General features: G+C 39.3%; 1 protein-coding gene across 7 annotated transcripts in view; it reads left to right on the top strand.

Moving 5' to 3' along the window:
• ndel1a (nudE neurodevelopment protein 1-like 1a) overlaps nucleotides 1-14,721 on the top strand; it is a 30,301-nt gene that overhangs the window by 2,760 nt on the left and 12,820 nt on the right. For 2 of the 7 annotated variants that reach the window (XM_064923996.1, XM_064923995.1), the window contains exons 1-2: nucleotides 8,606-8,774; nucleotides 11,122-11,222. In XM_064923996.1, coding sequence (XP_064780068.1) covers nucleotides 8,709-8,774; nucleotides 11,122-11,222 — 167 coding nt within the window. In that variant the 5' untranslated portion in view covers nucleotides 8,606-8,708. Of the gene's footprint in view, nucleotides 1-8,605; nucleotides 8,775-11,121; nucleotides 11,223-14,721 lie in introns of those variants that run through there. The other 5 variants (XM_064924001.1, XM_064924000.1, XM_064923998.1 and 2 more) reach the window with 3 other exon arrangements.

Genomic DNA, 14,721 nt, shown 5'->3' with positions numbered 1-14,721 from the left:
GCAAGGTGAACAACCACTCCAAGTCTCAGAGCGAGTGACGTTTGAAACGCTATTAGCGTGCACCCCGCTACTAGCTAGCCATTTCACATCGGTTACACCAGCCTAATCTCAGGAGTTGATAGGCTTGAAGTCATAAACAGCGCAATGCTTGAAGCACAACAAAGAGCTGCTGGCAAAAAGCACGAAAGTGCTGTTTGAATGAATGCTTACGAGCCTGCTGGTGCCTACCACCGTTCAGTCAGGCTGCTCTATCAAATTATAGACTTAGTTATAACATAATAACACACAGAAATACGAGCTTTAGGTCATTAATATGGTTGAAACCAATCATCTCGAAAACAAGACATTTATTCTTTCAGTGAAATACGGAACTGTTACTATTTTTATCTAACGGGTGGCATCCATAAGTCTAAATATTCCTGTTACCTTGCAAACCTTCAATGTTATGTCATAATTACGTAAAATTCTGGCAAATTAGGCGGCCCAAACTGTTGCATATACACTGACTGCGTGCAATGAACGCAAGAGAAGTGACACAATTTCACCTGGTTAATATTGCCTGCTAACCTGGATTTCTTTTAGTTAAATATACAGGTTTAAAAATATATACTTCTGTGTATTGATTTTAAGAAAGGCATTGATGTTTATGGTTGGGTACACATTGGAGCAACGACAGTCCTTTTTCGAGAATACGCACCGATAATATGCAATGCAGGACATGCTAGATAAACTAGTAATATCATCAACCATGTGTAGTTAACTAGTGATTATGATTGATTGTTTTTTATAAGATATGTTTAATGCTAGCTAGCAACTTACCATGGCTTACTGCAAGGCAGGCTCCTCGTGGAGTGCAATGAGAGGCAGGTGGTTAGAGCATTGGACTAGTTAACTGTAAGGTTGCAAGATTGAAATCTCGAGCTGACAAGGTAAAAATCTGTCGTTCTGCCCCTGAAGAAGGCAGTTAACCCACCGTTCCTAGGCTGTCATTGAAAATAATAACTGACTTGCCTAGTTAAATAAAGGTGTAAAAACAAAAAATAATAATAAATAAATAAAATCGTCCAAATCGGTGTCCAAAAATACCAATTTCCGATTATTATTAAAACTTGAAATCGGCCCTAATTAATCGGCCATTCCGATTTAATTGGTCAACCTCTTATTTTTTTATTTAACCCAGTTTTGTGCCTACCCAAAAAGATCTTCATAATTCCGTTTTGTAAAAAAAAAAAAAAAAAAAAACTTCCTTCAGACGAGTCCCAAGAACACCATGTTCGTGAGAGTCTCCCCTTTTTATAGTGGTCATAATAGTTTGTAGTTCAAACCGTTTGGATGCTACATACAGTTGAAGTCGGAAGTTTACATACACCTTAGCCAAATACATTTAAACTCAGTTTTTCCACAATTCCTGACATTTAATCAGAGTGAAAATTCCCTGTCTTCGGTCAGTTAGGATCACCACTTTATTTTAAGAATGTAAATGTCAGTATAATAGTAGAGGAAGATTTATTTTAGCTTTTATTTCTTTCATCACATTCCCAATGAGTGAGAAGTTTACATACATTCAATTAGTATTTGGTAGCGTTGCCTTTAAATTGTTTAACTTGGGTCAAATGTTTTGGGTAGCCTTCCACAAGCTTCCCACAATAAGTTGGTTGAATTTTGGCCCATTCCTCCTTACAGAGCTGGTGTAACTGAGTCAGGTTTGTGGGCCTCCTTGCTCGCAAACGCTTTTTCAGTTCGGCTCACTATTTTTCTATAGGATTGAGGTCAGGGCTTTGTGATGGCCACTCCAATACCTTGACTTTGTTGTCCTTAAGCCATTTTGCCACAACTTTGGAAGTATGCTTGGGGTCATTGTCCATTTGAAAGACCCATTTGTGACCAAGTCCCTCCTGCACCAACAAAGCACCCCCACAACATGATGTTGCCATCCCCGTGCTTCGCGGTTGGGATGGTGTTCTTCGGGTTGCAAGTCTTCCCCTTTTTCCTCCAAACATAACAATGGTCATTATGGCCAAACAGTTATTTTTTTGTTTCATCAGACCAAAGGACATTTCTCCAAAAAGTACAATCTTTGTCCCTGTGTGCAGTTGCAAACAGTAGTCTAGCTTTTTTTATGGTGATTTTGGAGCAGTGGCTTCTTCCTTGCTGAGCAGCCTTTCAGGTTATGTCGATATCGGACTTGTTGCACTTGTGCGTCAATCGACGCTTCGAGGTTAACACAGACTTTGCTTGCTGAAATAACACAAAAACATATGCTTGTGGGTTTTTGATTGGACTATACAGGCTTATTCAATGTTACTACTTTGTAACTACTTTGTTATTGTGGACATCATTAATTTAGCTTGCTTACTAATGTCGGGTGACGGTAGATCTGATGCCAATGTAAAAATAGCTTTATTGTAGCCTACAGTGGAATAAGCTCAAACGCATGCAAGGGGATATTTTTACCACACTATACCGGCTTGTTAACATGATTATTAGCATTTCATTGTTGTTCCATCTCAAATTGGTAGTTTTAGCTTTTAGTTTATTCACTTCTCGATCAGTTTTGATCAAAAAGCCGTGAGTGAAGTACGTGTGCTGAACTTTCCATGACATTGTATCAATATGGCTGCAGCCACATCTCTCTAAGCTTGTGCTAGGCACTCAAATGTTTAACATTATGTTCTAAAAGCATTTTCTTAACATGTTCAATGTTACCTAACATTGACACATAAAATAATGTTGTAGGTTGATTTGAGTGTTTCAGTTCCACTTTAATACTAGAATGAGTAGTGGCCTTCAAGTAAATCACAGAACAAGCTAGACTACATGGCAAATTGGCAATCCACTGCAGTATTCTGTTCATCCTCCACTGCAGTATTCTGTTCATCCTCCACTGCAGTATTCTGTTCATCCTCCACTGCAGTATTCTGTTCATCCTCCACTGCAGTATTCTGTTCATCCTCCACTGCAGTATTCTGTTCATCCTCCACTGCAGTATTCTGTTCATCCTCCACTGCAGTATTCTGTTCATCCTCCACTGCAGTATTCTGTTCATCCTCCACTGCAGTATTCTGTTCATCCTCCACTGCAGTATTCTGTTCATCCTTGTAGGATTTTTGTACAGAAAATTAAGCTGTTTTACTGCCTCGCTCAAGACTGTCTGACTCAGTCTGGCTCAGTCCTTTGTGGCCATGAATAGTATTTTATGTCACTACATTCAATGTAACTTGATGCCAGAGCAAAGGTCAGTCAGTCAGCAACATTTGTTCCCAAGGTTTCTATCAATGCCACTAACTGTACTGCACAACAGAAGTATTGTCCATCTGTCTATTTAGCTAGGCTACTTCTCTTTTCTTGAGTGGTAGTCTATGGGAAATTCCACAGTTACAGAATTATGCTGAGACTGATTTTTTTCACTTTAAGATGTATGCCAAACAACAACTATTGATTTAACAGTTTAACTAACCATACAACTCTATGCACAATGACTACTTTGAACAGTTTACACAGTGCAAAACATTTACTGGAAAACTGAATTATGGTAAAAATCTGTTTTATTCTGTAACCAAACTTTATATCTGCACAGTTCTTCCTGTAAAATTTTCTGTGGAAATTGTTAAAAGTAACCCATGTGCATATGGTTTATTAAACTTGGAAATCAAATATTTTGGGGGGCGGTATACATTTTAAAGTGAAAAATCTGGAATTGCCCCTACTTAACACTTGGTTGCCCACTTGTATAAATCGCAGGGCAGAAGGTCAGTGTTAGGGACTTTTTCACAGATCACGTAGCCATTTGCTTTGTCTTTAAAAAAAAAAAATCCAGTTAGGCTAGTTGAGAACAAGTTCTCATTTACAACTGTGACCTGGCCAAGATAAAGCAATGCAGTGTCAACACAAACAACACAGTTACACATGGAATAAACAAACATACAGTCAATAATACAATAGAAAAGGTCAGTGTGTGCAAATGAGGTAGGATAAGGGGGGTAAGGCAATAAGTAGTAATAATAAATGGTGGCAAAATAATTACAATATAGCAATTAAACCCTGGAGTGATAGATGTGCAGAAGATGTGTGCAAGTAGAGATACTTTGGTGCAAAGGAGCAAAATAAATAACAGTATGGGGATGAGGTAGTCGGATGGGCTATTTACGGATGGGCTATGTACAGGTCCAGTGATCTGTGAGCTGCTCTGACAGCTGGTGCTTAAAGTTAAGGATCTGATGGAATTGTTGGTAAAAAAAAACTACTTTTACTTTGTATTTGCCCTAAAAAATATAATAGTATGGACTGAGCTCGTACCTGTAAAACCCAACGTTTGTTATGTCAAAGTTATTTGCCCAGATACTCTCACAACTTTCTTTGCAGATATGTAATGTGACACACCCACTGTGAAACTATATTTTGCAATTGTCAATGATTGTCAGCACACTGGTATCCATGTGCTAGAAATTCCTCTCTGCTGCTGAGAGATACAGTGCCTTCAGAAAGTATTGACTAGAGGTCGACCGATTAATCGGAATGGCCGAATTAATTAGGGCCGATTTTCAAGTGTTCATAACAATCAGAAATCGATATTTTTGGATGCCGATTTTGGCAATTTTTATTTGGTTATATATTTTTTTACACCTTTATTTAACTAGGCAAGTCGGTTAAGAACACATTCTTATTTTCAATGACGTCCTAGGAACGGTGGGTTAACTGCCTTGTTCAGGGGCAAAACGACAGATTTTTACCTTGTCAGCTCAGGGATTCAATCTTGCAACCTTACGGTTAACTAGTCCAACGTTCTAACCACTTGCCTGTCATTGCACTCCACGAGGAGCCTGCCTGTTACGCGAATGTAGTAGAAGCCAAGGTAAGTTGCTAGCTAGCATTAAACTTATCTTATAAAATCAATCAATCAATCATAATTACTAGTTAACTACACATGGTTGATGATATTACTAGTTCACCTAGCGTGTCCTGCGTTGCATATAATCGATGCAACGCTGGGGGATGATTTAACAAAAGCGCATTTGCGAAAAAAGCACAATCGTTGCACGACTGTACCTAACCATAAACACCAACAATGCCCTTCCTAAAATCAATACCCAGAAGTATATCATTTTTAACCCTGCGTATTTAGCTAAAAGAAATCCAGGTTAGCAAGCGATATTAACCAGGTGAAATGGTGTCACTTCTCTTGCGTTCATTGCACGCAGAGTCAGGGTATATGCAACAGTTTGGGCAGCCTGGCTCATTGCAAACTAATTTGCCAGAATTGTACATAAATATGACAATATTGAAGGTTGTACAATGAAACAAGAATATTTAGACTTAGGGATGCCACCTGTTAGATAAAATACCGAACGGTTCCATATTTCACTGAAATAATAAAGTTTTATGTTTTCTAAATGATTGTTTCCGGATTTGACCATATTAATCGTTTTTCTGTGTGTTATTATGTTATAATTAAGTCTATGATTTGATATTTGATAGACCAGTCTGACTGAGCGATGGTAGGCAGCAGCAGGCTCGTAAGCATTCATTCAAGCAGCTCTTCGCAAGCACAGGCTTGAAGTCATAAACAGAGCTATTAGCCTAAAGGCTGGTGTAACCGATGTGAAATGGATAGCTAGTTAGCGGAGTGTGCGCTAATAGCGTTTCAAACGTCACCCACTCTGAGACTTTGAGTAATTAATCCCCTTGCTCTGCAAGGGCCACGGCTTTCGTGGAGCGATGGGTAACGCTGCTTCGAGTGTGTCTGTTGTCAATGTGTTCCTGGTTCGAGTCCAGGTAGGGGCGAGGAGAGGGACGGAAGCTATACTGTTACACTGGCAATACTAAAGTGCCTATAAGAACCTCCAATAGTAAAAGGTATATGAAATACAAATGGTATAGAGAGAGAGAGTCCTATAAATACTATATTAACTACAACCTAAAACCTCTTACCTTGGAACATTGAAGTCTCATGTTAAAAGGAACCACCAGCTTTCATATGTTCTCATGTTCTGAGCAAGGAACTCAAACGTTAGCTTTTTTACATGGCACATATTGCAGTTTTACTTCTCCAACACTTTGTTTTTGCATTATTTAAGCCAAATTGAACATGTTTCATTATTTATTTAAGGCTAAATTGATTTTTATTCATGTATTATATTAAGTTAAAATAAGTGTTAATTCAGTATTGTTGTAATTGTCATTATTACAAATAAATAAATAAAAATCAGCCGATTTTAATCGGTATTGGCTTTTTTTGGTCCTCCAATCGGTATAGGCGTTAAAAAAATCATAATCGGTCGACCTCTAGTATTGACACCCCCTGACTTTTTCAGCCTGAATTTAAAAAAATGTTGGTCACTGGCCGGCCTACACACATTTACCCCATAATGTCAAAGTGGAATTTAGTTCCAAGTTTTTTTAAACTAATTAATAAAAATAGAAAGGTTGACATGTCTTGAGTCAATATGTATTCAACCTCTTCCCTATGGCAAGCCTAAGTAAGTTCAGGAGTAAAAATGTGCTTAACAAGTCACATAATAAGTTGCATGGACTTACTCTTGTGCAATAATAGTGTTTAACAGAACTACCTCATCTCTGTACCCAACACATACAATTTCAAACACAGATTCAACCACAAAGACAAGGGTGGTTCTCCAATGCATCGCAAAGGACACTTTGGAGGAGAAAAAAACGTGGCATAGCAATTCACTTTTTGTCCTGAAAGTATTATGTTTGGGGCAAATTCAATACAACACATTACGGAGTACAGCTCTCCATGTTTTTAAGCATAGTGGTGGCTGCATCATGTTATGGGTGTGCTTGTAATCGTTAAGGACTAGGGAGTTTTTCAAGAGTTAAATAAATGGAATGGAGCTAAGCACAGGCAAAATCCTAGAGGAAAACCTGATTGTCTGAATTCCCCTTTCAGGAGGACAATAACTTAAAAACACAAGGCCAAATCTACACTAGAGTAGATTTGAAGACGGTGAATGTTCCTGAGTGGGCGAGTTAGTTTTGACTTAAATCTACTTAAGAATCTATGGCAAGACCTGAAAATGGTTGTCTTGCAATGATCAACAACCAATTTGATAGAGCTTGAAGAGTATTGAAAAGAATATTGGGCAAATGTTGTACAATCCAGGTGCGCAAAGCTCTTCGAGACTTACCCAGATAGACTCACCACTGTAATCGCTGCCAAAGGTCTTTCTACAAAGGGTTGAATCAGGGGCATGAATGCTAATGTAATTTTGATATTTCTGGATTTTATTAGCAAAATGTTTTTAAAAAATGACTGTCATTATGTATTGTGTGTAGATGGGTGAGGAAAAAAAATATTTAAACCATTTTGAATTCGGGCTGTAAGGGGCAGGAATACTTTCTGAAGACACTGTACCTAGGCTACTTCCTGTGTTGACCATTGTTTACGTTCATCAAAACCCCACATTCGTTGCAGAATTGAAAGTGAGTAGAATCTATTCCACATGTTCATTTGACCTACTACAGTACAGTTACGCCTCGATCACCGATTTTAGCGTCATTGCGCAAAATGGTATGCAGCATCATCTGGATATGTGTACAACAAAAGTTCAACATTCACCTTCTGCTACCATTTCTGTCAAATTTGTATATTCAAACAGTTTTACATATACGTTCAATAAATCCAACGTATGCACCACACAGAACGTACTGCAACTGCCTCTGCAACTGAATGCTGCGAGACAAACAGTGTAACATTGGAAATGAATGTACTTCTGGTGTCAGTGTGATCTAGGTGCTAGGCTCTTGCATCCTAGGCAACTGATATCAAAGGTGGCAGGTAGCCTAGCAGTTAGAGCGTTGGGCCAGTAACCAAAAGGTTGCTAGTTTGAATCCCAGAGCTGACAAGGTGAAAAAAAATCTGTCAATGTGCCCTTGAACAAGGCACTCAAACCAAATTGCTCCAGGGTTGCTGTTGATAATGGCCGACCCTGTCCGTGCCCTCACTCTGTGATGGTGTCTCAGGGAAGGTTGGGATATGGGATCAATATAAGCACCCACCAAAAACGCTTATTTATTCAAATCATTTATATTGATATTCACTTGCAGCCGTTTATCAGATTATTCTACAGCGCCCACATAAACCTACTCTGTGAGTCGTTAGGCCTGTATCAACCCATAGCGCTGACATTTGATTGGAAGCAATATAGCAACAGTCTGTTATATAGCAGTCTCTCCCCCTCCCCATGGCCTTGGCTCAGGGCTCCGGGCTGGTTTAATATGCAGAGCCTCACCTCCATTCCCTTATCTCTAATTATGGAGTAACTGTGATGAATGGGACTTCTAGTCATACTTTTACCTCAGGGAAATGAGTGTCTCATTTTATACCGCCACCTATTTCACTTTTATCACCACTATTCACTGCATATATTTCCTTTATGGAGCATTAGCTGTGGACTTTTCTACATAGTAAGAATAACACTCCAAGGAACTTGCAATAATGAGTTGTTCTCCATGGTCCTGTAGAACATAAAGCTAGTCATAATTGAACATGCTCAAATTGGCTTTTATGCATATTTTTACATTGAATGGCGAGAGTTATCTTGGACTTATTAGTGCAACAGCAGTTGACATAGCAGATCTCAATGATATAACACATCTCTTTTTTGAAATCATGTCACAAAGTCTAGGTCAATTCCAGGAAACTCAAATCTGCGTTGTTGTTTAATCCCTTCCTTCTGTGCTGGAGGAAAATGACCAAATTCACACACAAATGTGAGTTAATGATCTGTCATTCTCAATGGAAGCAAGAAGAGGCGGTAAATATGTTATGTGCTCTATTTCTAAGCTTCCCGTTCTTAAGTTTCGTTTTTGCGTCTTACTTTCGGTTTTGTACACCAACCTCTCTTCAGAAGAGAGGTTATATGGCTTTGGCACACAGTGCATAATAAATGATTACTGGACGAGTTGAATTGCGGAGTTGGTCATCATTCCAGTCAGTTATGTGTCTTGTAACTCGATACAGAAGAGGGGGCACTCAACCATTACGCATAAACACACTATGGCACTCGACTACAACTGTACAGAGATAGCTTGAGAGGATGCTGTAATTGTATTGATTGAAAAGGACAGAACAGGATACTGCTGGTCACTCTGTCAAAAGTGTGTCTAATGAAAAATGTCCTCCGTGTCACTGATGGATACTCTGTGTACTCTACTGTGGTCAAATTCTATGTCCTTCTTGGCAAAATATCTAATGTACAGTGGGGCAAAAGTATTTAGTCAGCCACCAATTGTGCAAGTTCTCCCACTTAAAAAGATTAAAAGCCCACCCTCCTTTCACCGCTGCCCCCGGAACCTCCTCTCTCTGTTAAGAGGCTAAGAGCCAACCAACTGGACAAACGGGTTGAGTCAACGTTCTTTCAAAGTGATTTGTCAACATTTTGTGACGTGGAAAATACATTGGATTTGGAAAAAGTCATCAATGGTTGTTTTGAGAGTCAAATTTCAACCACAGGATTATGTCATCATGTTAACCAAATTTCAACATAGACAAACCCTGTACAAATTCCCCCAAAATTATACCTTGAAAACAACCTATAACATTTATATCCACTATCTAAAAAAAAAACAGGCTGAACAGCACCTCCTACTGGAGAACTGATCTATCTACTGCTACCTGTTGGTCTCCCATCCAAGGTTTCAACTAAGCCCTGCTTAGCTATGATATTTGTCACTGACTATTACCAATGTGCTATGATGAGATTGATTGTTAAGATCTCACTCATGCTATCAAAGTCATTCCAAAAGGTTAGGTTTAACAGAACAAATGAAATGTGACCATACTTTCACTCATATCATCAATGATGCTATTTAGGCCTGACTAAAAAAGTATTTAGTCAGCCACCAATTGTGCAAGTTCCCCCACTTAAAAAGATGAGAGGCCTGTAAATTTTCATCATAGGTACACTTCAACTATGACAGACAAAATGAGAAAAAAATCCAGAAAATCACATTGTAGGACTTTTAAGGAATTTATTTGCAAATTATGGTGGAAAATAAGTATTTGGTCAATAACAAAAGTTTATCTCAATACTTTGTTATATACCTTTTGTTGGCAATGACAGAGGTCAAACGTTTTCTGTAAGTCTTCAAGGTTTTCACACACTGTTGCTGGTATTTTGGCCCATTCCTCCATGCAGATCTCCTCCAGAGCATTGATGTTTTGGGGCTGTTGCTGGGCAACACGGACTTTCAACTCCCTCCAAAGATTTGCTATGAGGTTGAGATCTGGAGACTGGCTAGGCCACTCCAGGACCTTGAAATACTTATTACGAAGCCACTCCTTCGTTGCCCGCGCGGTGTTTTTGGGATCATTGTCATGCTGAAAGACCCAGCCACATTTCATCTTCAATGCCCTTGCTGATGGTAGGCTTTGTTACTTTGGTCCCAGCTCTCTGCAGGTCATTCACTAGGTCCCCCCGTGTGGTTTTTGGGGGATTTTTGCTCACCGTTCATGTAATCATTTTGACCCCACGGGGTGAGATCTTGCGTGGAACCCCAGATCGAGGGAGATTATCAGTGGTCTTGTATGTCTTCCATTTCCCAATACTTGCTCCCACAGTTGATTTCTTCAAACCAAGCTGCTTACCTATTGCAGATTCAGTCTTCCCAGCCTGGTGCAGTTCTCTAATTTTGTTTCTGGTGTCCTTTGACAGCTCTTTGGTCTTGGCCATAGTGGAGTTTGTAGTGTGATTGAGGTTGTGGACAGGTGTCTGATATGATATGATACTGATATGTTCAAACAGGTGCCATTAATACAGGTAACGAGTGGAGGACAGAGGAGCCTCTTAAAGAAGTTGTTACAGGTCTGTGAGAGCCAGAAATCTTGCTGGTTTGTAGGTGACCAAATACTTATTTTCCACCATAATTTGCAAATAAATTCATAAAAAATCCTACAATGTGATTTTTCTGGATTTTTAGTTGAAGTGTACCTATGATGAAAATTACAGGCCTCATCTTTTTTTGCCCCGCTGTATCATATTTGGTATGGTGGTTGTTTATTGCCACTCAACTTTTGTGACCCAACAGTGATACTGATACATATGATTGTTTGTTTTACCCTGTGCATTTGTGTAATAGAACTTGTTTCTATTGATTTTTCAGATCTACATGTATACCATGGACACTGATATGATTCCAAAATTCTCCTCAAAAGATGAGGAGATTAACTTCTGGAAGGCTCTTTCCCTCAAGTACAAGAAAAAGTAAGATATGCACAAATTATGCCTTTTGTGTTACACTATGGTCATAATCAGGCGTAACTTTTACTTGAACTCACACAAGGAACTCCGAGGTGTTACAGTATGATTTTTGAATCCTGTGGTTTCACTGTGTGTGTGGGATCAGAGTAACACTACCTGTACCTGTACTTTAAAATCATGAATACTTCTGAAAGGAAATTCCCCAGCCAGACTTGTTACATGGACCTCAAATGGCTTTCATCATGCTGTCATTTTAAAGAGCTGTAATGAATGATATATCCAGTTTCACCTGTGAAAGTCCTTTATGTAAGACCTTGTAAGACCTTCAATGCTCCTGTATACTTCCAAAGGCACAGATCTGGTTTCACATTAAAAACCGAAGCCCTAGTATGTCTCTCTATTCTAATATAGTCTACTGAATGGGATTACGTAATAGCGGTGTTAGATTTATTATCTTTTCTCATCTGTGAGAGACTGGCAGTGAGCAGCAGACGTCACTCTGCTCTCTGTAATGGAATTATCTCTGGTCTATTTCTCTCAATGAACATCCTCATCACACAGCATAGGCCTACTGCTGTTTGAAATAAGACTGCTGATAAGATCGCAGTGGACCACAGACACACCCAGCACTAGGGGAAACTACAACCAGTTATTTAAGGGGAATTTCCATGTTAAAGGACCCATGAGCACCAACATGTGAAGTTTATAGGAGCATGCCACGTTGGGTGTAAAATGAAAGCCAAAAGTCTATTTTTATTTTATTTATTAAGGCATATATATTTTTCAACCATTTTCCCATCCTACAAATTAGGAATAAGCAAAGGCTTTGATTTCTGTTCAAACAGATGGAAAAGAGGGTCTTTTTATGTTTTATTTCACCTTTATTTATCCAGGTAGGCTAGTTGAGAACAAGTTCTCATTTATAACTGTGGGCGGCCTGGCCAAGATAAAGCAAAGCAGTGCGACACAAACAACAACACATTGTCTTAGACAACATCTATCAGAAAAAGCCTTAAAAGGTATTAGAAAGCACAGGAATGTTGAAGTGAAGACCCCTCCCAACTAATATCAACACTTATATTTAGGTTTGAAGAAATTATTTACCTTCTGTAAGTTTAAGAAACATTGCCTTGTGGGTTTTTGGAAACAGAATTACATCTTTTAAGATATTTTCAAAGTTCACAGAAGTAACAAGTAAAGGTAGACCTACCAATTAGTTAGTGTTTTTACTGATATCAAGTTTGTTTATGAATTATAAAGTGATTAAAACTCGTAATTATGTTATAATCGGAATTTAATTGGCTACAATGGGAAATCGTAGTCACAAACCACAGTTGGGTCACCTGCTACTTTCCTTCCTTCCAGTGGCATACTGTTATGTTCAACTCATAACTGTTTTCTTTCTTGTTCTGTCATCTGGTGGTCAAAGCAAGAGTGTAAACAGTCTGGACAACCTCTCATTCTCCCTCTGCTTTTTTCTCTCTCCCCCTGCTTCTCTCGATCTCTTTCGCTCTCCCTCTGCTCTTCTCTCTTAATGTCACTTCTTCTAGCTCTTACTGACACCTACCACCTACCCTCATTCCATTTACCCATTGAGCATTGACCGGCACCGAATGTCCATTGAGGTTGAAAAGTAGTTCAAATTTGGTCTGTCTGCCCTGGCCAGACCAAATCTGAACCAGTCATAGATGTTTATGTTACACAAGTTTGGACAGTACAATATAAAACAATACAGTAGAGTCAGGGGTCACGTTAATGCAGAATTATACATTTCTCACTGAAAAAAAAAAAAAAATGTATGAGAATTATCTTGCTGTGTTTTGTGAACGCTGACTTTAAAATGATTCTTATTATAATATCTTCTCGGCATCAGACTCATTTTGTGCTTCAGTTGCACTTTTCCATTCGGATGAGAATTCACAAACAGGCATTCTATCAGCAGACAGTGCTCTGACAGATGTGTAGCTACTTGTCTCCGGTACTTTTCTCGGTGTAGCGTACCCTACTTTTCTCTGATAAAATGCAAGATTAACTTCATGCAAAGCATTAGGAAATGTAGCTGGCTACATTCTTTCTATGGTAAACATTAGAAATATGATGGCCATGCATTGTTTTACCAAAAATAAACTTGCTTTTTCATTGTAAGATCATTTACTTGTGTGTTCTGTAGCCAAATAGTGTTGCACTTTTGTTGTCATCTGATGAAAATGAAGCCATTTCTGCCGAATGTGTTGCACTACTGTATTTTCTGTGATGGAAACTATAGTTGCACGCCCCTAATCACTCTATTCAAGCAGAAAAACACTGACTTTCAATATAAAAAGCAGGTGAAGGTCTGTGCTTTGAAAATGCTGATTTCTGAACTCTAACGCAACCCCAGGTAGAGTACAGAACAGTAAAGAAAAGTATAGTACTGTATAGTTCAGTACAGTAGAGCACACTAGAGTAGAGTACACTGTACTAAAAATATCTGCTGTACTGTACTCTGCTCTACTAGGCTGTACTGTGATGTCCTAACTTGTGAAACATAGATGTCTATGATTGGTTCAGATTTGGTCTGGTCTAGACCAACCTAATGTGATCTTGTTTGGAGGCAGAGCTCAAGAGAATAATAGCCAGTGTATTGAATAATACGCAAATATGCAAAAGGATATTGCATATTTCTACCTTTGCGTACCTATTCAGGATACATCACCTCAAATCCACTTCCCTTTGTATTGCTCGATTTAAATGTGTTTACGATGAATTTGTCATGAATTTGGTAGTGAAGCAGTTGTACAATATTATTCCTTAGGATCAACAATAGTTGCTCTTGCTTGAGGATTCCCCCAAAACTGTTGCAAAAACATTTTGGGTAGTAAAGTGAGGAGGATGGTCATGTTCCCTGGCAGCTCAAGGATATTCGATAGGGACATCTGCCTTAAGCTGTTTAAAGGCCACGAGGGTGCTGCTGCGTTTGGAATAAACCACATATGGCGGAAGTGGGCTTTCCCCTTCAAAAACACCACTGCCCCCAGGGTCACAACACAGGACACACCATAGAAGGACAGTGAGTTCTGTTTGATGGCTTTCCTCGCTCCAGGCTCCCCTTCCACCCTGTCCCGCCTGTCACATGCCTGTAGCGTGCCATTCCGATGGCCCCCGGACACTGACATTTTTAGAGCAGCTGTGTGTATATCAATGGCTGTAGCGGGCGCCAGATACATACTTATATAACCACACTCACCCCCCGAAACACTGTTAAGCTGTGTAACAGTACAAATCCCGTGTTTTGTTAGCCGAGCTTTGTTAGCCCAACAAGTCCAACCATAACGCCGGCACGTTTTAAATTAACGGGAGCTGAGCTAGAGTGGGGTTTGTGAGACGAGGGCTGATCCTGTAAGGGGCCGGGTCTTTCTACAGAAACGTCTGAATGGTTTGAGCTACACAAAACATGCTCTGCCCTGGTCACATACCCACTGTAAACAACCCAACCTCCTGGTTATTTATAGGATATCTACTG

Source organism: Oncorhynchus masou, chromosome 18 (assembly GCF_036934945.1).
Source record: "Oncorhynchus masou masou isolate Uvic2021 chromosome 18, UVic_Omas_1.1, whole genome shotgun sequence".
NCBI classification, from domain to species: domain Eukaryota; kingdom Metazoa; phylum Chordata; class Actinopteri; order Salmoniformes; family Salmonidae; genus Oncorhynchus; species Oncorhynchus masou.
Note: the sequence above shows the minus strand (reverse complement) of the source record. Positions and strands in the feature narration are given on the sequence as shown.